This window comes from Peromyscus eremicus, chromosome 13 (assembly GCF_949786415.1).
Source record: "Peromyscus eremicus chromosome 13, PerEre_H2_v1, whole genome shotgun sequence".
Classification (NCBI taxonomy): Eukaryota; Metazoa; Chordata; class Mammalia; order Rodentia; family Cricetidae; genus Peromyscus; species Peromyscus eremicus.
In genome coordinates this window covers 8,817,126-8,839,460 of record NC_081429.1, presented here as the reverse complement: position 1 = coordinate 8,839,460, position 22,335 = coordinate 8,817,126, and the positions used below count along the sequence as shown (strand labels likewise).

General features: G+C 46.6%; 1 protein-coding gene across 1 annotated transcript in view; it reads left to right on the top strand.

Moving 5' to 3' along the window:
• The first annotated feature begins 659 nt into the window (after positions 1–659).
• Ndufa10 (NADH:ubiquinone oxidoreductase subunit A10) overlaps positions 660–22,335 on the top strand; it is a 42,285-nt gene continuing 20,609 nt past the window's right edge. Inside the window, exons 1-8 of the mRNA XM_059278147.1 lie at positions 660–795; positions 3,307–3,475; positions 4,214–4,429; positions 7,743–7,829; positions 10,092–10,213; positions 11,655–11,734; positions 12,485–12,539; positions 14,241–14,326. Coding sequence (XP_059134130.1) covers positions 721–795; positions 3,307–3,475; positions 4,214–4,429; positions 7,743–7,829; positions 10,092–10,213; positions 11,655–11,734; positions 12,485–12,539; positions 14,241–14,326 — 890 coding nt within the window. The 5' untranslated portion in view covers positions 660–720. The remainder of the gene's footprint in view (positions 796–3,306; positions 3,476–4,213; positions 4,430–7,742; positions 7,830–10,091; positions 10,214–11,654; positions 11,735–12,484; positions 12,540–14,240; positions 14,327–22,335) is intronic.

Sequence of the window (22,335 nt, the reverse complement as noted above, 5' to 3'; positions counted from 1 at the left end):
AGCTCCTCAAAGGAGCTGGAGCTGAAGATGTTTCGGGGAGGCAGCTGTGGAAATGAGGCAGGGAGGCTCTGCACTGGAGACCACGGTGGTTCCAGACCTGAGGCCACCTCGGCTCTCAGCACTACTGGAGCTCAGAACTGGGTCGTGCCGGGGTCTCACCCACAGAGCCCGGGCGGGTGGCAGGTCCTCCTCTCGGAACCCAGGGCGGGGAGTGGGTGACGCCCACAGAACCAAGGAAGTGGGTCCTCTCCTCAGAGGTCCGGCGTGGAGCCGGGAGGCAGGTTCTCACCACAGACTCTGGGGAGCGAGCGGGTCCACCCCACAGAACTCGTAGAATACCCGGACGGAGGGGGGTCACATTTTCGGCACACCCCTCAAGGCATCGACGAGAACCCTAGCTCAAAGTTAGCAGCCTCCATGCAATCCACAAGGCGCAGCATCTCGCCCTTAGCCACCACACACGCAGTTCTACTGCCTAGGGTCCAGCCGCGGGGCTCGTTCTCAGGAGCTAACCCCATCCTCAGAGTGTCGGTCTAGGATCAAGCACCGCCCCTCCCCTAGAGCCCCACCGGGTCCCCTGCCCTCTGCGGGAAGATTTTTTTTTCCGACAGGCGCCGCGAACACCTCGGCTGTGATGTCACGACAGCGCGCCGCAGACAGACTAGGACCCCGTCGCGCTCGCGTCCCTCTGGTCCTTGAGTCGGCCGGGACGGCGGAGCTATGGCTTTGAGGCTGCTGAGACTTGTCCCAGCGTCGGCGTCCGCGTGCGGCCTCGCGGCCGGAGCCCAGCGCGTGGTGAGCGGCGGGCGGCTAGTCTTGCTTGGGTCCCGGCCTGTCGGCTCCGCGCCTCGACGCCCGGCATTGTTGATCTGACCTTCGAGCCGCAAGCTCCTGAGGCCCCCACCCGCAGCTCCGGGTGCAGCGTTGCGGCGGGACTCGCTCTCCTGGCTGCACTTAGGGAACCGGGATGCCGGAGCCCTGGAGTCTGGGCCCGCTTGCTCATCCGTTCAGTGATTGGCGAAGCTGCTTGGTCAAGCGCCCTGTAGACGCTGGAGTGATGTGTTGTGTAACAGAGACTTTTGGGGTAGATTGGGGAGGATTAGGACCTTCCTAAGGTGTGTGCAGGATGGTGGGGGAGACTAGGTGCCGAGCGGGCCGTGGCTGGAAACGGGACACGTTTTATGACAGCATGATATCTTCTTTGCTTTCTAATAGCTAGAACTACATAGGTGTTAAATTGTAAAGGGATTGACCTCATACTAAGGATTTTTATTTTGAAGAGAAGAGTGGTGTGTGTGTGAGAGAGAGGTGTGAATGTGAGCCAGAGAGAGAAATGGGGTGTGCATGAATGTGAGCCGGAATTAGCGCTGTCAGCCTAAGCCGCATTAGGACCACACTTACCAGCTGGAGCACAGAGCATATTCACAGTGCACTTTTGCTTTGACCTTGACTCTTAGAGGCTACATTCATTTCTTTGGCCCTCCATCAGTTCCTTCAGTGAGGTTGTTTCACATATGTATGTTGGAAGTTCAGTCACGTTCTGTGTTCCGTCCTAAGTTTTGTGTGCATTGAGTTCATTCCTCACGCTGTGCAGTTCCGTGGTTTTGCACAGTGGGCAGTGACATATCTCTGCCTTTATAGTACCACACGGAGTAGTTCACAGCTTTAAAAAAAAATCCATTGTGCTTAATATTCATTTGTTTTCCACTCCCTAAACTGACAGCCACTGCTCTTTTGATGATTTCTGTCATTTTTGCCTTTTCTAGACTCATGTAGTCAGTCACACATATTGCCCGTCACACTGCTTTCTATGTTTACATTTACTTTTACAGTGGGGCTGGAGAGATAGATCAGCGGTTAAGAGTACTCGTTGCTGTTCTAACACACACACACACACAGTCTAAGTAATAAATCTTTTTTTTTTTTTTTTTTTTTTTTGGTTTTTCGAGACAGGGTTTCCCTGTGTAGCTTTGCGCCTTTTCCTGGAACTCACTTGGTAGACCAGGCTGGCCTCGAACTCACAGAGATCCGCCTGGCTCTGCCTCCCGAGTGCTGGGATCATGGTGTACACCTTTAATTCCAGCATGAGACAGGTAGATCAATGAAATCTAGGGCAGCCTGATCTACACAGGAGTTCCAGGCCTGCCAGGAAGAAAAAAAGATTTGCTCATGTCTTTATGGCTTGTTTAGTCTGGGTAATGCTCCATAGTTTGGATATATGATCATTTGTCTGTTTACCTATTGAAGACCATTTTGGTAGTTTTCCCTTCGAGACGATTATGAAAAAAAAAGCTGCCTTAGGTATGCATGCAGATTTCTTGTGGGAATGTGTTTCCTACAGTTGGGTGATGTGGTTGCTGGGTCCTTAGTGAGGTGGTAGTTTTCTAACCATCTGTCTTCCACTGACTGGCCCATTGCACTACACAGCAGTGCAGAGCATCCTGCCGCACGCTGTCTTGCTGGTGGTGGTGCTGGCAGTCATTTGAATTTGTGGGCATCCTGTGAGCACACACAGTGCATCTCCTGGTTCTCATGGGAGCATCTTAGGTGCTTACTTGCCACCCACATTATCTTTGTGGGATCAGTTTACTTCTCATTTTAAAATTTGCTGCCCTTTGAGTTGTTCACCTTTTAACTGTGTATCCCCCACTCTTCCCTGCTTGGGGATCTTTTTTTTTTGGGGGGGGGGAGAGTGGGTTCCTTCAATTTGGTGAATAGACTGGGAGACTGCTGATGAGGATGTCTCTTGCCTTATGGATGAGAGATGTAAGAATGACCTTAGCATTGGTACAGCAGTAGAGGGAGATGATGCTTCTTCTGCAGAGCCTGGGAGTTTGGCTTCTGTGGGTGATTAGAAGGCAAAGATAATGCTTGTATTTGCTCTGTTGTTTGTTGGATCATGGACAGTTCCCGCTGTAAAGGGCATCATATTTGGGGGTTAGAGTATGGAAACTCTACTTTGGTTTAAGTCTTCTAGCTTTCTCAAGCCTACAATGTGCACTCAGTGGTGGTTAACTAGGTAACTGAAAACAGACGCTTAGATCAGAGAGGTGCTTTTATTCTGTCAGGTTCCCCTCTCCTCTGCCATCTGTTCATCTAATCCACCCACCCAGTTTTTATTAACATAGCAAACATCCTTGTTTCAGGCTCTGTTCTATGACCTAGGGAGGTAAACAGTCAACTCTCAGAGAGCTTACACTGAGGAAAAGGGAGTCAGCTCATCAAGCAAGAGGGACCTCCTCGTATTTTACCTAATAGTTGCTAATGCTTGCAGTAACCACAGTGGTGATGTGATGTGTTTTTCAGGAACAGATTCACACCAGTGTGCAGTGCCAGCTGAAGTATGGGCATTTGGCCTACATTCTTGGTGATAAGGTATCCAAAAAATTCAATGACTACAGCCGAGTGATAACGGTAGACGGGAACCTATGCTCTGGGAAAAGCAAGCTCGCAAAGGATATCGCAGAGACCCTAGGTATGGACAGCATACAGAATGGCCCTGGCTTATCAGGCATGTGACTGCTTATCCTACCTAGAATTGGGTTGACTGTTGACTGACTAAGTTTAGGCCTAAGGTAGATCTTTTACATTTTTCAGTTGCTTGTTGAATATATGCCTATAATCTGTCTCAGTGCTTGAGAGGCTGAGGCAGGAAGACTGGCATGCAATCGAGGCAAGCTTGGGCTATACAGTGAGTACTAGGCCACCAGATCTTCATAGGAAGACCTCCATCTCAAAAAGACTGAATTGTAGTGAATTTAAAAATTAATGGCAGTTACCAATTGGAATTGAGTTTTACCTGGAGTGCAGCAGAGTGCCTGCCTGAGCTGCTTTGCCAGAGGAGCTGTCACTGGATTTGCTTTCACATGGGATGATGGGGAGATAGACCGACCTGTTCCGGTTCTGGGTGCAGCCCTCTGCTTACTTGCCTTTTGCTGATGGTGGACAGCAGCAGTGGGGTGAGGCTTGGAAGGGGCTGTGATGTGCTGCTTGGTCACGGGAAATGGTGAAGTGTGCTCTTTAGCTGTTGTCCACGGCACCTCACGTGCTTCTTGAGCATGTAAAGAAGTGTGGGCAAAAGGTGTCTTCCCTTGGGTTCTGATGCCCAGCCCTGGCGATAGCATTCACATTTTCTTTGTGTTTTTGTCCAGCCACACACTTACAGTCCCAGTGATCAGTCAGCCCATGCTTCATCTGGGTGTCCTCTCCTTAGGCATGAAGCACTTTCCAGAAGCAGGGATACAGTACTCGAGCAGCACCACAGGTGACGGAAGGCCCCTGGACACGGAATTCAGTGGCAGCTGTAGCTTAGAGAAATTTTATGATGACCCGAAGAGCAACGACGGCAACAGCTACCGCCTGCAGTCCTGGCTGTACGCCAGCCGCCTCCTGCAGTACTCAGACGCCCTGGAGCACCTCCTGAGCACAGGTACGACGGACGGGTCCTGGGTGGGAGGCTGGGGGCCCGTTCTGAGTGGAGGTTTTCTAAAAAGGTATTTTAGGCAAGTTCTGTGTTTCCAGTAAGATCATAAATCCTTGAAATCCTTGTTGATCTAGGCTCCCAGCAGCACAGCCTTATCACTGCTGCCCACAGCAGGGAGAGCTGCAGCTTGTAGAAGTGATGTCACTGCTGTAAACATAACCGTGATAGAGGACAGAGCATACAGGTGACTGGGAGGATGTGAAGTCAGACCCATCAAGATGGACTGTGTGTCCTGTAGAGCCTTGAATGACTGCCAGTGGGTTTTCTGGAGGGACAGTGGCCAGGCTGGAAGTTGCCACAGAATAAAATTTAAACCTTGAAAAGATGGCAGAGGTTGGGGGAAGGCAAAACATGCAGGGTCCCAGGGCCCTGCAGTTAGGGAGAGTATGTCCTTAGATGCTATCCAAGCCAAGTATGTTTGGGCAAGCAGAGTTTAGAGTGGGAGACTGCAGCAAGGACTAGGAAGCAAGGACATGGGGGAGAGCAGACGACAGAACAGCGATGTGTGTAGAAGAGGTCAGGATACAGCCCCTTCCCTGGGAAACAGCAAGGGTATTGACTTGGACCTGAACCCAGAAAACTAGCAGCAGACATACTGTGCCACTGGCACATTTGGGGGCGGGGGGAGGATGTGGCCAGTATTTAAGGCTGGGTCTGCTCCTTACAGCAGTGGCTGCCCTGTGGTTGATGAGTGGACCATGTGGGAGAAGGGGTGACTGGTGCTGGCTGCCCCATGATTGATAGACAGATTATGTGGGAAAGACTGGGTGGTTTGTGTTTAAGGCTGTGTCTACTTTCTGTGGCAGTGGCTTCCCTGTGGTTGATGGTGGGTTTAGAAGCAAGTTCAGCTGTACCTGGGAAGTTGGATCAGTGATTCTGATTCTGAGCTATGAGAACAAGGATGTGTTTTCAGTAAGGCCTCAAGATAGCTGATAAAGCTACTTCACAGATTTGCACTTGGGGCCCATTGTCTTGAACTCTTGGGCTCCTGAGCACATAGCGTGTGTCCACAAACCCTGGATCGTGCTGAAGTTATCACAGAAATGTCTGGTTTTTATTTCCCAATTTTATTAATGATTATTTTCTTCCATGGATGGAAGCTCAGGTCTTGATTAGTATTATTCCTAGGAACTTATGTGGTCTGGAGTCTTCTTCTTGGGTTCTGTACTCAGAGAAATCCAAACAGTAGCTTGGAAATGCTATTGGCTTTCAGGGCAGTCCATTTTCTTTTAGAATCATATTCTACTCTATTTTCTAACTGCTTGTTTCTTAAATTAAAAAGAAACACTTTACAGCTGGGCGGTGGTGGCACAGGCCTTTAATCCTAGCACTCAGGCAGGCAAATCTTTGTGAGTTCAAAGCCAGCCTGGTCTACAAATCAAGTTCCAGGACAGCCAGGGCTACACAGAGAAACCCTGTCTCAAAACCAAAAAAAAAAACAAACACTTTACATTTTACATGTTAAGTGAACAGTGATTTGTTTCCTTTTATGCGGTGTTCAGTTTCTCAATATTTTGTAAGTGCCTGCTGTGTGCTAGGCGTATTCCAAAAGCCAGAAATACTGCAGGAAGGAGGCTTCTATTTTAACAGGAGGATAAGACTGACTGGAAATACATATGACAGTAGTGGGCTGGTGGCGAGTGCTCTGGGGAGCTGGTCCTAGGTGAAGTTATATAGTGCTCTGAACAACGAGCTTTCTCCCTGTGGTGTTTGTTCTTCCAGAGGGGAAGGTTCTGCCTAGGCCGAGCAGGATGGGTTGCAGGGACTTTTGTCTTGAGTATCTTGAGTGATTATATTGCAGTGAGTGAAGCTGGCAGTGATGTCCATAAAGGTGAGAAGTGGCCAACTTAGAATATTTGACCTGGAGGTCTTTACTTTGAAGGAGGGAGGAGACCATGTAGTTGGAAGTTTTCCTATGCCCTGCCCAGTCCTGTAGTTGCTAAGTCCCAAGTAAACACACAGAGGCTTATATTAATTACAAACTGTATGGCCTATGGCTCAGGCTTCTTGCTAGCTACCTCTTCCATCTTAACTCAACCCATCTCTATTAATCTATGTTTTGCCACATGGCTTTGTAGCATTACCTGTTCTCTCACATCTTGCTTCTCCTGGCGGCAGCTCGCATCATCTGCCTGACTCCACCCTTCTTCATCTCCATCTTCAGTTTGAATGTACCGCCTAATGCCTAACCTTATTCTGCCTCGCCATTCGGCAAACAGCTTTATCATCAACCAATGAGAGCAACATATATTCACAGCATACAGAAAGATATCCCACAGCAAGATCATTAGGAGATTTGAGCACAGCTTTATCAAGCCCAATTTGCAAGCGTCCTTCTGCTGCTGAGGAGGGAGAATGAAGATATCATTGGGAGAGGCTGTCTTCTGTGCGCTTCCTTTCTCCTTCTCATCGAGTGTGACAGGAGTGGTTGCCTTTGGCTGCCTCAGTACCTCAAAGACAGAGCTGTCCCTGTGTGGCTGCCCATCTCTCAGGCCGTGCCAAAAGATGTAGAAGACACTGGACCAGAGAAAGAAGTGATCTGACATCATTACATATCTGACCTAGAAAGGATATTTGATTAGAATGTTAAGCAGGTCTCAGTCAACAAAAAATAATGCTCTGATCCAGGCTGTTCTTTGGGACATGATTGCTCTGAGGCAATAATCTGAAGCTGCTGCTGAAAGAGAAATAGCTTTCTTTAATGGTGGAGATGGCCTCAGGAGAAACAGGAATCTTACTTTGACCCTATAGTATAGCATTATACTAAATGCTGGAATTCTACCTCTTGTTACAATATCAGGACATGAATTTGTCCCATTTCCAGACACATGAGGTAACAAAGAGTTCTTAAATTATCCTGAACTTGGAACATTTTTGTACTTAATTATTTATATTTAGAAAAACAACAAAAAATATATGTTTGAGAGAATTTGAGGATGGTTGTGATGAGTAAGACATGAAGTATAAGAGGAGTTGACCTGGGGTCTGAGAGGTCACAGTGAGACTGAAGCAGCTAGTTTAGAACCCACATTCCTCTTCTGTCCCAGGTGATAGAGGAGATGGAGTTACCCCAAACCAAAAAAGCACTGTGGTTTTAAAGGTGTTTTCCACTGGCAGTAGTGTAGTCTTTGAATGTATTTGGTAAGAACTGGAACTGTAAGTGACTGGCCTTTTGTTTTCCATTTCTAAAATGAAATTTCTAGTTCGCAGTACTTTTTAATCCATGTGGTTTAAATTTTTTGTTTGCTTGTTTCAACAGGACAAGGTGTGGTCTTGGAGCGCTCCATCTTCAGTGACTTTGTTTTCCTGGAGGCAATGTACAACCAGGGCTTCATCCGAAAGGAGTGTGAGTTGTATAATATGCCCTCCGGTGTGCTTGTGCCTCTGCTGATGGGGATACCTCCACAGAGGCTCAGGGCAGGGTATTTTGTCCTATTGCGTACCGTATTCCCCGGGGAAAGGGAGCTCAGTAAGCTCCCATTGTCCCGGTCATCCTAAATAGGTATCTTTTGTCCCTTCACTTACCCTGAAGCAGAGTGGCATCCTTGGTGCCATCCCCCAGCTTCCTTAGCCATACCCCAAGTGACCCTTGATCCTCAGGTCAGCCCTACAGCTTCACTAGTTTTCCTTGGCCTGTATAGCTAATTGTGCTAAACTCTCCAGTTCTGGTATGTAGTTTTATGAGATTGGGCCATTTTATTTCCTCTCTGTTCCCGCACGGTTGCCCCTCCAACAAATTGGTGAGCCTATTTTAGGAACACTGGCATCGGTTGGGTCATTGGCAGATGACAAAGGAAAGAGACTGAAAGGCTGTTGGTTAAAGGAGGTGGCCCGGGAGCCCTGGGGAGGTTGGTGTGTCTGTAAGGAGTTCAGGTGTGCTGTGCTTAGCTTGAGTCACCTTCAGGGTCTGGCTCTTGCCTGTGTGCTTGATGGCTTGATGTATGCTTGGTCAGGGAAACTGAGGCAAGCAAAATGATGCTATAATCTGGGACTCTGACTCTGGCTCTGCTGTATTCTGGTGGCTAGAGGTCATCCATCTATGTGTGTGGAGCAGAAAGAGTTGGCAGGGGCAGCCTGCCCTGTACATGCCGAGCAGCAGTTGAGGTTGGTCAACAGGTATTTTTGGGGGCTACTGTGAGCACAGCTCTGCCTGGATGCTCAGGGATACCACACAAGGAAGGCTTTTGATATCCTAGAGACGAGGGCATTAAGCCAGCAGAAGTAATGGGTGGCTGCACAGCATCCCTGAGCACCCCTCAGCTTCGCTGTAGAATGCTATGGAAAGAGCATGCCGGGGACCTGGCTGACATGTGACCGGGGTAGTGGGGGTCATTGCCAGGGACAGCTCCTGTGGTGAATGGCCTTCAGGGATCATCTACCAAGTGCAGGAGAGAGTGAGGACAGGGGCATTGTCAGCAGCAGGCTGGGGACTGGGTGGTGGTAGGGTGGCAGAGCATGGCAGGGAATGCACAAGTAAGGACTGGCCTTCGAGGGCAGGAGGCTTGGATAGCTTCTGGAAGTCCTGAGGGACCACTGAGCATTTATTTTAAGTGTGAGAAGGAAGATTTGGTAGGTAGGTGGTCACAGAAATGTCTGGAGGGAACATGTGTGGTGAGGAAAAGTCCAAGGGGAGGAGGCAGTTGGGAGGAAGTGGGAAGGGAACAGGGTGGTCTGGGTTAGCGGACGCACTGGCAGCAGGAGTTACCTGCTAAGGAGATTTAAGCTGACAAAGAGGGAACAGTGGTCACTCCTAGAGAAGCGCAGCAGGAGAGTGAGGAAGACCAGTTTGTAGAATGGAGAGGAGTCAGTAGGCTGCAAAGTGGGTTTCTGTGTGGGTATCGTGGGTGTGGAATTCTCTGGAGTTAGCCCAGGATATCCCCAAAGGCAGACTCATGCTGCTAAGGCCTGTGGGATAGATCCAACAGGTGTAGTTTGGGGTCAGCACTGACAGTAGGCGGGCCTGTTTGGACTTGGTAATGCTCGTGAGTGATAACAGAGTGGTAACCAGGTCCTAGGTATAATTACTGAGGAAGCAGAAACCCCAGAGGATAAAGCTCCGTGGCTGCTTGTGCACAGAAATAGCCAAAGGGTAGGAGAGGGTTGGCCATGCCACAGGGCTGTAACAGGTGACCATCGGATTTTACATGTGTGAGGTTGGTGACTGAGACCAGTCATATTAGTACCAGGACAGGGAAAAGTGCGTTGGCTAAAGTCAGTGACATCCAGTGAGGGAAAAGAGGCCTAGGGGATGGGATATTGGCACAAATAAGCAGGCAAATGGAGAGGAAGCATAGGAAGCAAGGGAGTCCATGACCTTAGCAGAGGGCAAGGCTGGTACATTGCAAGCAGAGCAAGGCCTGGCTTTCTCCTTAGACTTATGTGGGTGTGGTCAGGGCACCATAAAGAAATAGATACACAGCAGGTGTATCATGCATCTCAGCTCAGAAACATACAAGGAGAATACTGGTGTGCCTCCAACTTGCCTAGGAAGTGAGGAAGACATACTCAGTCTGTCCTGTGTGCAGCGGTTAGGGTGATGGTTTAGATCCCCATGTGCCAGAAGCCTGTAGCTGTCTAGAGTTTGATGACGATGGGTTCTCTCACGCAGGTGTGGACCACTACAAGGAAGTGAAACGGCTCACTCTCCCAGAGTACCTGCCACCCCACGTAGTCATCTATGTCGATGTGCCTGTGCCAGAGATACAGAGCCGGATCCAGAAGAGAGAAAATGTAAGTCAGTACCCATGAGAGTCAGGCGTCTCCATGTTTTTGAGATCAGCGTGTGCCAATTCCCAGTGACCTTTACAGGGCAGGAGACACGTGCGGGAGGTCCCAGCCAGGAGCACACATCTGTCCACTGAGCCGTTCCTGTGGGGAGGCAGTGTGAGCTTCTCCTCTACCCTGCTTGGATTTTCCTCTTCTCTAAGAGGTCTCGTGTCCTGTTGTCTAGAGATGAAAGTGATTTGGATGGCCTTTCAGTTGCTGTGTAAACTCGATGGGTGTTTTGTGTTGAGTGTTTATGTTACATTGTGTATCTTTTCTGATCCATCTGCATGTGATCTTGTTTCACTTTGGCCATGGCTAGTGATTCCCTGTCACCCCTACAGTGCCTTGGCCCCTCCCTCACCTGTTAATACTAAGTGCCTGCGTGGTCTGTCAGACGGAAGTGCCTGCAGTTCCTGCGTGGTACCCACTGTGCTGGAGTTCCCGGGTGCAGAGTCAGTCCCCTTCACCTTTGTAGACAGAGTGCAGTTGACTGTCACATTTTCCTGTGCCTGGTCCAGGGACCAGGGCGGCAGGCACACTCAGAAAATGAGTGGCTCTTTTCTTCTTCTGAACAGCTTTAGTGAAATGGAATTTGTACTTAATTACATGCACCAGTTGAAATTTACAACTGATGTTCAGCAAACTTAGCAAATTACAGCAACTTTCATCACAATCCAGTTTTAGAATATTTTCTTTATTTCTATAAGTCAAAACAGTAGGCCTAATCATTTTTTTCTCCCTCTCCTCTTCCTTCCCACAAGTGTTTCTTGAGTACCTATGTACTAGACTACAGGGTGCTGGGGCAGTGTGCTAACTGAGTAGGTGAGTTCCCCACCCCAGCAGCTCACGCTCTAGTAGAGGAGCCCTGTCGTGAGCAAGGAAATCAACAAAAAGCCACAGAGGATGAACCAGGGTGAAAGGATGAATCTCAGCTAAATTGTCCACTCTTAATTGAATTTTAAAATGTTTTAAAATGATCTTCAGATGCAGGGGGAGTGAAAGTGACAGAGTGCGTGGAGGTGGGGAAGAAGGGAAAGAGCAGAGAGGTAGAGAGGGCTCTGCAGCAGGAGAAAGCGGAGGCAGGTGGGAGAGAGTTGGCCTCCCAGTCTTTGGTCCCTTGGTGCCTTCACGTGATGTGAGGCACAGTAGAAAGGCAGGCGGAGCTTTCCAGGGGGACCTTTGTCCTGACCCTGCTCTGTGTAGAGGAGATCATGACATGGGTTCCTCTGTAGTCCAGGAATAGTTCTCGCTGGCTGTACCCCCTCCCCCACCTGTCCCTGAAGCCCTTGCGGCTTGTAGGTCCTTAGGAAAAAGCACTGCCTCCAGTTGTGGTCCTGCTTTACATACACTCAGTGAGAAACCAAGTCTGAATGCCTCCTGCTCGGGTTTCTCTGCTTTCGTTTAGCCACATGAAATGAAGATCACCGCTGCCTATCTCCAGGACATCGAGAATGCCTACAAGAACACCTTCCTCCCAGAGATGAGGTGAGCCCGGCACAGTGCTGACATGCAGGACTCAAGCTGCTTGCAGAGACTGCAGGGAGCCCCATACCCCAGAGTGCTTTCTCCCCCCATCACTGCCTCGGGCTGCAGAGACAACAAGAGACTTTTCAGTTCAGGTTCTGTGAATTTGTTTGGGTGGTTTTTTTTAAATGCTTTCCCCCCTACTGTTATATCCTTAAAATTCTTGATGCTAAAAATAAGTCACTGTTCAAGTCCATATTGAAGTTTAGCAGAAGAGGTGCATTCTTATTCAAGTAGCAGGCAGATATCTAGAAAAATTGCTGGAAACACTTAGCATACTGTGGTGGAAATCCATGAAGACAGTCCATAGATCCTTTTAGTCGGTGTCCTTCTGCAGTATTGGTGTCTTCCCATTCTTGTCCCTGTGTTGAAGCATGAGAGAAGCATGCTTTCCTCACTCCACGGGGTTCTCAGGGTCATAGGTGTATTTGTATGTAAAGGAAGGTGTTACAGTTAGATTGTTTGATGCTGAAAAGTTTCAGGGCATTGTTTAAATTCTCAAAGAAATTAAAATTGTGAATAAAAAAAATGAAGTAAGTGATTGTTGCCTTCTACACAGTCATACTGCAGTGACATGAATACCAGAAAACCCAGGTGACAGGATATGGGGGTGCTGTGTCAGACAGAGCAGGGCCTCTAGTGGCTGCTGGGCATTTGTACAGACCTTCTACCTGGGAATGCTGACTATGTGCCTCTCCTTCTGTCTTACAGTGAGCAGTGTGAAGTTTTGGTGTACAGTACCTGGGAATCTGAAAACTCAATCAAGGTGGGCGATGCTAGCCAATGGTGGATCTTATTCAACTTGATGCATAGGATTCCCAGACCACATGTTGAGTTTGATTGCTACTAGTTTTAGGAGCATTGGTGCTCCTAAATCAAACAGCAGAATCTGCCCTGCTCATCACCCTCCCTGAGCCATCAAGTTGTTGATTCTTTTAAAAAATAGTTTTGTTCATAGGATCTTAAAATCATAGATGACAAAGATGCAAAATGCCTCAAGGCATGTATGTATCCCAGAACATGACAGCTGCACCTTGCATTAGTTCAGAGGAAAAGTTAGTCATTTAAAGAGAACTGGTTTCCTTACATCTACATTTTGTGAAATTCCAGTTAATCTTAACAGATTAACCAGGCAAGAAAATTCTGAAAGGAGTAATTCAGGCCATCTCCTCTCCCAAGTACAAAAGCATATGTACAGTAACAAAACCTCTGTGTCATTAATCCAAGAAATAGCAAGTCACCCGGTTAGTGTGAGTTCTCTCTGGTGCATCGGCCTCAACACAGAGACCGTCTTAGCTTGGCAAAGCCAGTTCCTTCAGTGTAATAATAAAAAGTGAAATAGGAGGGAAAAGGTCATTCTTACATGGTATTAAGGTAAGTAAATATCCATTCGTTGAAAAAACATAAGACTAAAGTAAAGAAACAGAAGTTCAAGGCCAGCCTGAGCTACCTAGTGAATTCTAGACCAGCCTGGGCTGCATGAGACCCTGTGGACAATGACAAAAACTAACACCAAATCTCCCACAGGAGTTCTGCTCTCAATTTATTCATTGTATCGAAGGCTTCAGCTGCCAGCACCTGGGAAGATTACTGCAAGTTTGAGGCAGCCTGGTCTACATAATGAGTTCCAGGCTCGCTAGGGCTCAATAGCAAGACCCCATCTCAGAAAGAAATGAAGGTCAGAAGTTAGTAAATAATAAGAAGCATAGGAATTCAAGACTAAGTGCCAGCTCCGGCCCCTCTGTCCTGCAGAAGGGTCTTGCAGAGCTGGTGGCTCTGAGCACCCTGCATGCTCAGTTCTTCTATACAAAGGGCGGGAGGAAGGGGACCTGGTGAGCTCTCCCACTAGGGAAGAGCATTCTGCTTTCAGAAGGAGCCTGTGTTTAAGCGTGGCTCTGCTGCTTCTTGCTGTAAGTATTCTTGTTCCTGGCTTATCCTACTTGGTCTGAAAGGCTAGTTTCATTACTTTCCTGGTCCTTGTTTGTATTCAGTTTATTTTTATACCTTTTGATTGGTGTTTTGATATCTATTTAGATGGTATGTATCTTAGAATAATGAGCCTTCAAGTGCGGGCCGAGCTAGGTGTGTTCTCGAAGAGCTTTGAACATGAAAATACTGCCTCTGTGAAAGGGCAGGACTGAGGCCTGGACTCTCCAGGAATGTCTTAGTGTTCAGGTTCCTTTGCTTTTCAAAAGTGTGGCTCTTTCCTTCTAGAAGGAACTTATTTGGGAAGACAAGAGTAGTCTATCCTTAATGCTGGCTATTCCGTCTAGTCTTACTTTTCTTCCGGTCTTCAGAGCAGCTCTGTCCCCTTGGTATTTTGGGGTGTTGATGAGGCAGCATCATGCTAAGCAGCATTCAAGTCCTACTATTTTGTTGTTCTTGACTTTTATGCCAAGAGTTTGTACCTTACAGTGTTGCCTCATTCACAATTCTAAAATGAGGTTCTCTCTTTCTCTTGTTTTAGGTGGTAGAGGACATTGAATACCTTAAGTACAACAAAGGGCCTTGGCTTAAACAGAGTGACGTTTCCTTTCACCACCTGCGCTTGCGGTGAGTCACTGGGGAAGCTGTTGGGGCAGGAACAAACTACTCCTTGGAGTATACTGCAGGGGTCTGCTGCATGTTGTAGAAGTAGACAGATTTTAAGTAATAAATGCTTCAACTTAGTTGTCAACTGCACCAGCAAGTACTAAGGTCTTTATCCCTTTCCCTTCCAAAGAACTCATGAATTCTCTAGTGGGCTCAGTGTGTAGTTGTTTGTTGTTATTGATTCCAGCATTATTTTGCTTCTACCCTGTGCCAGGCATGGTTCTAGTTTGAAAGACTATAGGGATCAAATAATATTTCTGCTCTCAGCAGAGACACATTTTAGTGGGAGAAGCAGAGCAAACCAGGTCGTGGAACTATTGAATCATAAAGGCCACTACTAAGTCCTGGAGTGTGAGTGAGCAGGGTATGTAGACCTTTGCATGAAGAGACCTGAAGGAAGTAGGACTCAGCCTTATGCATCTGAAGCTTACCAGGTGTCAGAGGGGCAACAGATGGAGAAGCTGAGGCAGGGGCATGCCGGGTGGGGGTGTAGTCCCACAGTTAAACCTGTGTGGGCAGGCAGAGGAGCCATGGCAGAAGCAGACCACAGGTATGGGAAGGGAGGCCATCTGCCTATGTACAGTCCTCCTACCACAGCCCACACCCCTTTCCCCTATTAGCCTTTTGTGGCATGTCAATATTAGGCTCTCATAGGCGACCTGTGTACACTAAGCCTCCCATTCCATCCTCTTTTGAGCCACAGTGCCCTGACTTTTTGGAATTTGTTCCCATGGACATTTCAGGGGTGATCCCTGTGCTCAGCATGTCCGCTGACCTTGTAGATTTCCAGCCAGTTCTGATTACTGCCAAGCCTGTGCTGCTGGCCCCCAGCTGGACTCCAGTGCACAGGAAGCTTACCTGCCACCCCAGGTCCTACACAGGCTTCATGCAGATGCGCATACAGGAGAGATTCTTGGAGGAGGTGCTTTTCATTGTTTTATAGCTATTCCTACAAATTCAGGAATGACTTTGTAAAGAAAGCATTGTTAATTGTTTGGCTTACATGTCAGAATATTTCAATATTTAGGGCCCCCCTTTTTAAAGGGGTTGCCTGTGTTTCTTAGCTTGGTCTCACACTCATAGGTCTAAGTGATCATCTCACGATGCCTCTCCAGTGGTTGGGAAGACCAGTCTACACCAACATTGCTGCCTTACGGCCTATTAACTTAAAATAATGGGGACCATGGTGTTTGGGGTATGCCTTTGTGTGAAGTCATTCCACTGCCCTGATACTGGGCCTGGGGCCTTGCACTTTGGCACTGCAACTGTGGTCCCTTTGACTCTTCCTGGGCTGCCCGTACCAGAATGGCGTTGGTGCTCAGTCTCTCTTATCAGTATTTGGAAGTAAATGACTGTGACCGTTTCGGTGGCCCTGCCTGGGGCTATGATGGGGGTGCCTCCTCAGTAATGCCGGTGTCCTTGGTCCTTGAGAGTGTGGAGGATGGATCAACTGTGCTTTCTCCACCTGGTGGGTTAAGTGGAGCTGTGGTCTCCTGTGTCCAGGGCACAGCCAGCTCGCTAACATGTATTGCCCAAGGGCAATAAGCTCGGTGGTAGAGCACTTACTTGCCTGTGATGCTGTGGTTCAGTCTCCAGCAGTGTGGGGTGGCTGCAGTGGATGTGTGCGGCAGCTTTTCCTTCCTTCCGTCACCAGAGCAGCGTCACAGCGACAACAGATCCACGTGGGGGCAGGAGTCACCGTGCTGAGTGTACTAATTCACAGCACGGTGTTTAATGGGATTTCAACTTGTAATCAGACTCAAGTGTTAGGTACAAATTACTTTTCTCGTTGGTTGGAATGGATGTTGAAAGCTGAGTAAGGCAGACACAGCTTAGCATCTCTGCAGCAGACTGCAGGGTGGGGATAGGGTTTGCTCTAGCCAGAATGTGGGGCAGGTCACTTGAACCTCTGTGCCTTGCTTTCTTCATCTATGAAATTTTAGCGCTAAGCAGAACATGAGACTGAATTTGCTGACTAGAAAAGAAAAATAAGTGTAAGTATAGAGTTCACACATGTTCCGTTCCATAGACTCACTGACCCACTGTGCAGCAGTCTTATGCTCAGTGAAAGAAACCTGCTGATAGAACTGCATCTCTGAAAAAGGCTCTTTAAAGAATCTAGTATCCTCCATCGAAACACAAGACGGAGGCTCCTTCTGAATCTTCCTGGCCAGGGGAGGAAGCACCCAACTCTGTCTGTGGGTCCTGCATGAGGGCTCTGCAGCCTGGAGGAGTACCTTCTCAGGATGCACACCACAGTCCAGCAGAGGCTGCAAGCTTGCTGATAGACACAGTGAAGCAGAAACAAGAGGGAGCCTCTGGTACCTTAGAAACTCAGGGTTCTCTGCAGTGTTGAAGTTAGCTGGGAAGCTCCCTGAGGCTGTTTTTGTTGTAGTCTGCTATTTGCTGCAAATGTGGCAATGTGACAGAAGGTACTCCTGGAAGTCTCAACTGCTGGATGCACAAGATGGAGAATGGAAAGAAGCAGATGTCATAAAAGGAAATATATTTAAAAGGCTCCAGAGGAAAAGAGACTTTTCTTCATTAAGAGAGACACTTGATACCAGAGACCATCCTGTCATGACTGGGTCAGAGGTGTTCCTTGAGGGTGCCAGGCAAGTGGATCTCAGTGTGTCAGCTTCCTGTCATGGTGACAGATAAAAGAGAAAGGCTTATTTTGGCTCATGGTTTTGGAGGTTTGGGACCATGGTCATTTGGCTGTATGGCTTGGGCCTGTGTCAAAGCAGTACAACATGGTGGACATGTGGTAGAATAGGCCCTCAGCTCATGGTGGCCAGGAAACAAAGGGCTGGTCCTAAAGAGCACACAGCTATAGACCAGTGATGGCACCAAGAACATGTAGACCTTTGGAGGAAGACAAAGAATCCAACTTCTCTTCCTCCCTAGAGTTTAACAGGCTCTGTTGGTGACAGGGACACCCTTCTGTATCTGATTCAGCATCTCTGGGACCTCAGCACCTGCTCAACTGTGGGGATATCTGATTTCCCATCTCAGCTGTGAGCTCTTCAAGTTCTTCAAACACTCATTTTTTGTGTGCTCCCTTGATGCTTTGGAAATGTTCACTACATGAGTGGTTTGTGATCACCTGAGCTTTTCAGAGGAGCTGTTCCTTCCATCAGCTACCTTAGCATTTCCTGCTCCTCTTACATGGCTGTCTTCATATCCTTCCTCACTCGCTGTGATGTCTGTAGGCACAGAGGGTGATGTCTGATGTTGCTTTTCCTCTGATCTCATATCTTTGTAAAATTGTATCTACACTTAGTGTTCCTTATGCATTTTCTTCATTTCTCCTACTCACAAGCATGAATTAAGTGGTGGTCCTGCCATGTGCCACACTTTGTTTACACATCCTTAAGCCACACTTAGAAGTACAGGAGTGTTTGTTACTATTTCAAAAAGTAATAAATGTGAGTTGTGACTTTTTTTGCACAACAATAAATTTTTAAGGAAAAGTAAGCAGTCAGGCTCTTGGGAAGGCATAGGATTTGTGGCACCAATGGTGAAGAAAGATGAGGCAGTGGGCTCATGCTAGTAGCATGAGGCAGCACTAATTAAGCTGCTCAAGGCTAGGCTCCCAGAAAAAAGATGTACAGATAGCAAGGTGAAGTAACTATAGGGCACAGGCACATCTGCTTGTCTTTGGAAGTGAGAAACAAAGATCAAAAGCCAAATTACCTGCCCTCCTGCTGTCACAGGACCAGAGTTGACAGTTGAGTGGGGTTTCCAGTCAGTGCAGTGTGTATTTATGTATTTCTGGATATTGTCTTACAGTTTATATCCTATTTGAATATCACAAACACGTCCCTATTTTACTAAACATTGAAGTTTTTTTATTTTTATTGGCTACCTGTATATGCCATTTCTATCTATTAACTTGATAAATGAATCGGGTTGACAAACTATGGTCTGTAGTTGAAGTTTTCCTGTGTCCACCCAGCTCCTGCAGCTGCTCAGACCCAAGTAAACACACAGAGACTTATATTATTTATAAACTGTGTGGCCTTGGCAGGCTTCTTGCTATCTAGCTCTTATATCTTAAATTAATCCATTTCTGTTAATCTGTAAGTTGCCACGTGACTTGTGGCTTACCAGTACTTTTATATCTTGCTTCCTCTGTGTCTGGCTGGCGACTCCTGACTCAGCCTTCCTGTTCCCAGAATTCTCCTCTCTGCTTATCCCACCTATACTATACTTCCTGCCTGGCTACTGGCCAATCAGAGTTTTATTTATCAACCAAATCAGAGCAACACATTCACAGCATACAGAGCAATATCCATAGCAGTGGTCTGTGTGCCAGATCACCCCAGAGCTGCTCAGACTCTTCTTACATTTGCATATTAGGTGGCAGAAACTGTACAGCGCTCCCAGTTGTGCATGAGAAATGTGTCAGTGAAACCCACTCATATAGCATAGTCACTGTGTAGTTTTAAAGCCTCTCATTTACTATCTGGTCCTCAATAGGAAAAGCTTATTTAACCTCTGGGATAAAGCAGAATTCACTGACTATTTATTTGATTACTGATCTTTCTGAATATTTTTATTCCTTCATATTCACGGCATAAAAATGCACATATTGTGCACACTTCTTTGGTTCCATGTTACTTTCTTAAGTTGTAAGAATTGTTGCTGGGTCAGACTGTACAAATAAATACATTTTACAACTATTGATTTTTTTTTTTCTCAAAGTCTTGAGAAAGTTTTGTAGAAACTGTTGCCAGTAAATATTTTATCTGTTAAAAAGTACAGTTAGGGTTGGGAGATGACTTAGTAAGGGACCTAAGTTAGGAGTGCAGGCACCCCCATAACAAGCTGGGTGTGGTTGTGCATGCTTGTTTGGAAGCAGGGAGATCCCTGGGGCTTGCTGATCAGCCAGTATAGCCAAATCCATTCAGTAAGAGACTTCATCTCAAAAATTAGGATTGAGAGTGAATGAGAAAGATTCTGAGTGTTGCTTTCTGGCCTCTGCACACATAGCAACACACACATATGCATATGCATTTGCACAAACACAGGAACATTAAAGTGTGCATATGTATACACAGTGATACAGTATAATTAAGTAAAAATCAAAACCTGCCATTTTGTTCCCAAACAAAAGAAAAAAATTGTCTTGCTTATGTTCCTCTTGGTTGCTTATGTGCCTTTGTGAGTCTCCTTTTCCTGGTGGTGACTTTTTCAAAGAACTAGGCGTTGTCTTTTCATTTGCTGCTTTGTTTTTAGCTGATGATTTTTGCTTGTTTCATTTTCCTCCTGCTTCCTTAGGTCTCAGCTGTTCTCTGCAGCATCCCAGGGTAGATCTCAGACAGCTGAGTTAGACCCTCTGTCCTAACAAAGCCCTGGTCCACTCAGTTTCCCTCTTATACTACTCTTCCCGCAGCCTACACATTTGATAAGGACCATTGTTAATTTCATGAAGGGAAAATATTTTCAGAGTTCTTTGGAGACTTCCTTGGCTGACATGTGATTTGGGAGTGTGTCATTTTGTTGTGTCTGGAGTTTTCCATCTATCCTTCTACCCCCGTACATAACCCTGGTGTGATCTGCAAACGTTCTGCCTAGTTCTCTTTTTTTACCTCCATTCGGGTGTTCTGTAGGCAAGCATGTCTTATTTATGCCTTGGTACATGCTCTATTGAGCAGACTGTGGGTTCTGCTATGGAACGGGATGCTAAGTCTGCCTATTGATGAAGTGGAGGCATGTGGTGACCGGGTCATCTGTGTCCCCTGTGGATCTGTCAGTTCTGAAATGGGGTTAAAGCCCAAGCAGCGCCAGCTCTCCTGGGTCTCCAGTGAGGCCTGTTTATTTTTGCCTTGTGTTTTGATTCTTGTTGAGAAGAATCTTACATCTTCTAATTCGATAATACCACTTTGTATGTGCCTGATACTTTACTTTGTTTTGAACTCTGCTCTGTCTGAAATATTATATTAAAGACACTTTTGCTCTCAGCATAGGCATGGTATCTTTTTCTTCATTCTTTTACTTTTAAATTGTCTCAATTTAAGATCATTTTCTTACACAGCAAATAGTTGGGTCTTGTTTTTTCATGTCATCTGATAGTCTATGTTTGGATCTTTTATGTTAAAGTGAGCAGTAATAGTGGAATCCATGTTTCCATGATTCCTGTTTTCTACTCCTTACATAGTTTTCTTTTTTACCCCCTCTCTGAAATGAACTGATCGTTTTATATAATTCTACTTATGTATAAGTATTTCATACTTTAGGGGAAAAAAACCACATTTTTAGTTGCTGTGTTTTCCTGTCATTCCCAGCTCATCCGTGTCCACTGCTATTCTACAGGAGGGCAGGTGGCTGACAGCAGGAAGCACCCTTTCTCCCTAACAGTATTGCTGGCATTATTCCACTCTCTGCAAGCTATAATCTCTTAGGATATTGTAATTGTTATCAGTTCTAAGAAAAGGGCAGTTAGCCTACTCTACCACAACACCAACCAAGTTATTTTTTAAAAAAATTGTGACTGCTGAGTATGTGGAGACTTTTCTGTCTTTGTGGTGTGACAGCTTGTGTCCATAGTGGGGGTTACTGAAAGTATACGGCAGGAAACATGGAGGCTGTGTGACAGTACTGTGCTTTTTGTGTTCTTAGAGTTTGCTATCCACAGGGTCCCTAGAAGCACCCTGTGGATACCATGGGGTGCCTATAATTGCTTGAAATGGTGTGTGTGTGTGTGTGTGTGTGTGTGTGTGTGTGTGTGTGTGTGAGAGAGAGAGAGAGAGAGAGAGAGAGAGAGAGAGAGAGAGAGAGAGAGAGAGATTAGATTGACTTATAGGATGCCATTCTAATAGTCCAGCAATGGCTCTTCTCACTGGAGGGACTGAAGACTCGGTCGGGTAGGTGTTCAATCCATGAGGCTGTTCTCTGTAGTCCCAATCTGGCACTCAAGGCCTGGAGGATTCCTAGAGTCTGAAGTACACATTAGAATCCTGAAGATGTTGGTTCTAATATTAGTGCATAAATGCTGCAGCAACAGGATAGATGAACTTGCTAGCAAGAGTGAGGACAAGCTGGTAGTAGTTTCCTCCTTCTGTAGCCCTGACCACCCCAACAAACCATTGTCTACAGCCCATTAATCAATATACATTCAGTCACACATCTGGCTAGTTCTCCTTCCAAGTAAAATGTTAAACCATTTGCACTGCCCATAGTTCTGCTCACTGTGAAGATTTCTCTTCAGGGTCCTCCGGAAAGTAGTATATGCATTGAATCAGCACTCGGTATCTGGCACTACTCCTTTAGCCAAGTCTAGGTATTGGGGTGGAAACAGGAATGGTTCCATTCACTATCACCCCTAGGTATTGGGGTGGAAATAGGAATGGTTCCATTCACTATCACCCCTAGTAATCTGGTAGGCATTTTTTTCTTCCTGATTGCATGACCTTATGCCCTGCTGTCCTAGAAGTTTGGGTACTAGAGAGTGGGTGGTTGTTATGAAGAACTTGACTGTGTTTTGTTTGCTTGTTTGTTTATTTTGTTTTGAGGAATTTGGAAGGTTTTGATGCTTAAACTAGAAAAGCAGTTGAATTTAGTAAGCAGAACTTAATGGACTATTCTAGTAGGAACTTGGAAATCAGTAGCACTGAGGGTAGTACAGACAGTGGAGGGCTCATGGGGTTTCAGAGGAAGCAGGGACTTGACTAACAGCTGTTATATCTTGGCAGAGAATCTGGCTACCTTCTGCCCTCGTCCTGAGAACTTGCCTGAAGTTAAATAATGGACTAATCTCTTTGGCAGAGGAAATTTCAAGACAGTATAACATCGAGTCTTTAGTATGATTATTATCAATAATCCGTACATAGTTCTACATTGAAAAAGAGCAAGTGGGGCAGAAAGAAATAGAACATACATAATTTGGAGGGAAAAAAAGCATTAGGAGGTTTAATCTTTACAACCAAGGCTTGTAAACAAGGCATCTCTTTCAAGAGAGGCTTTTA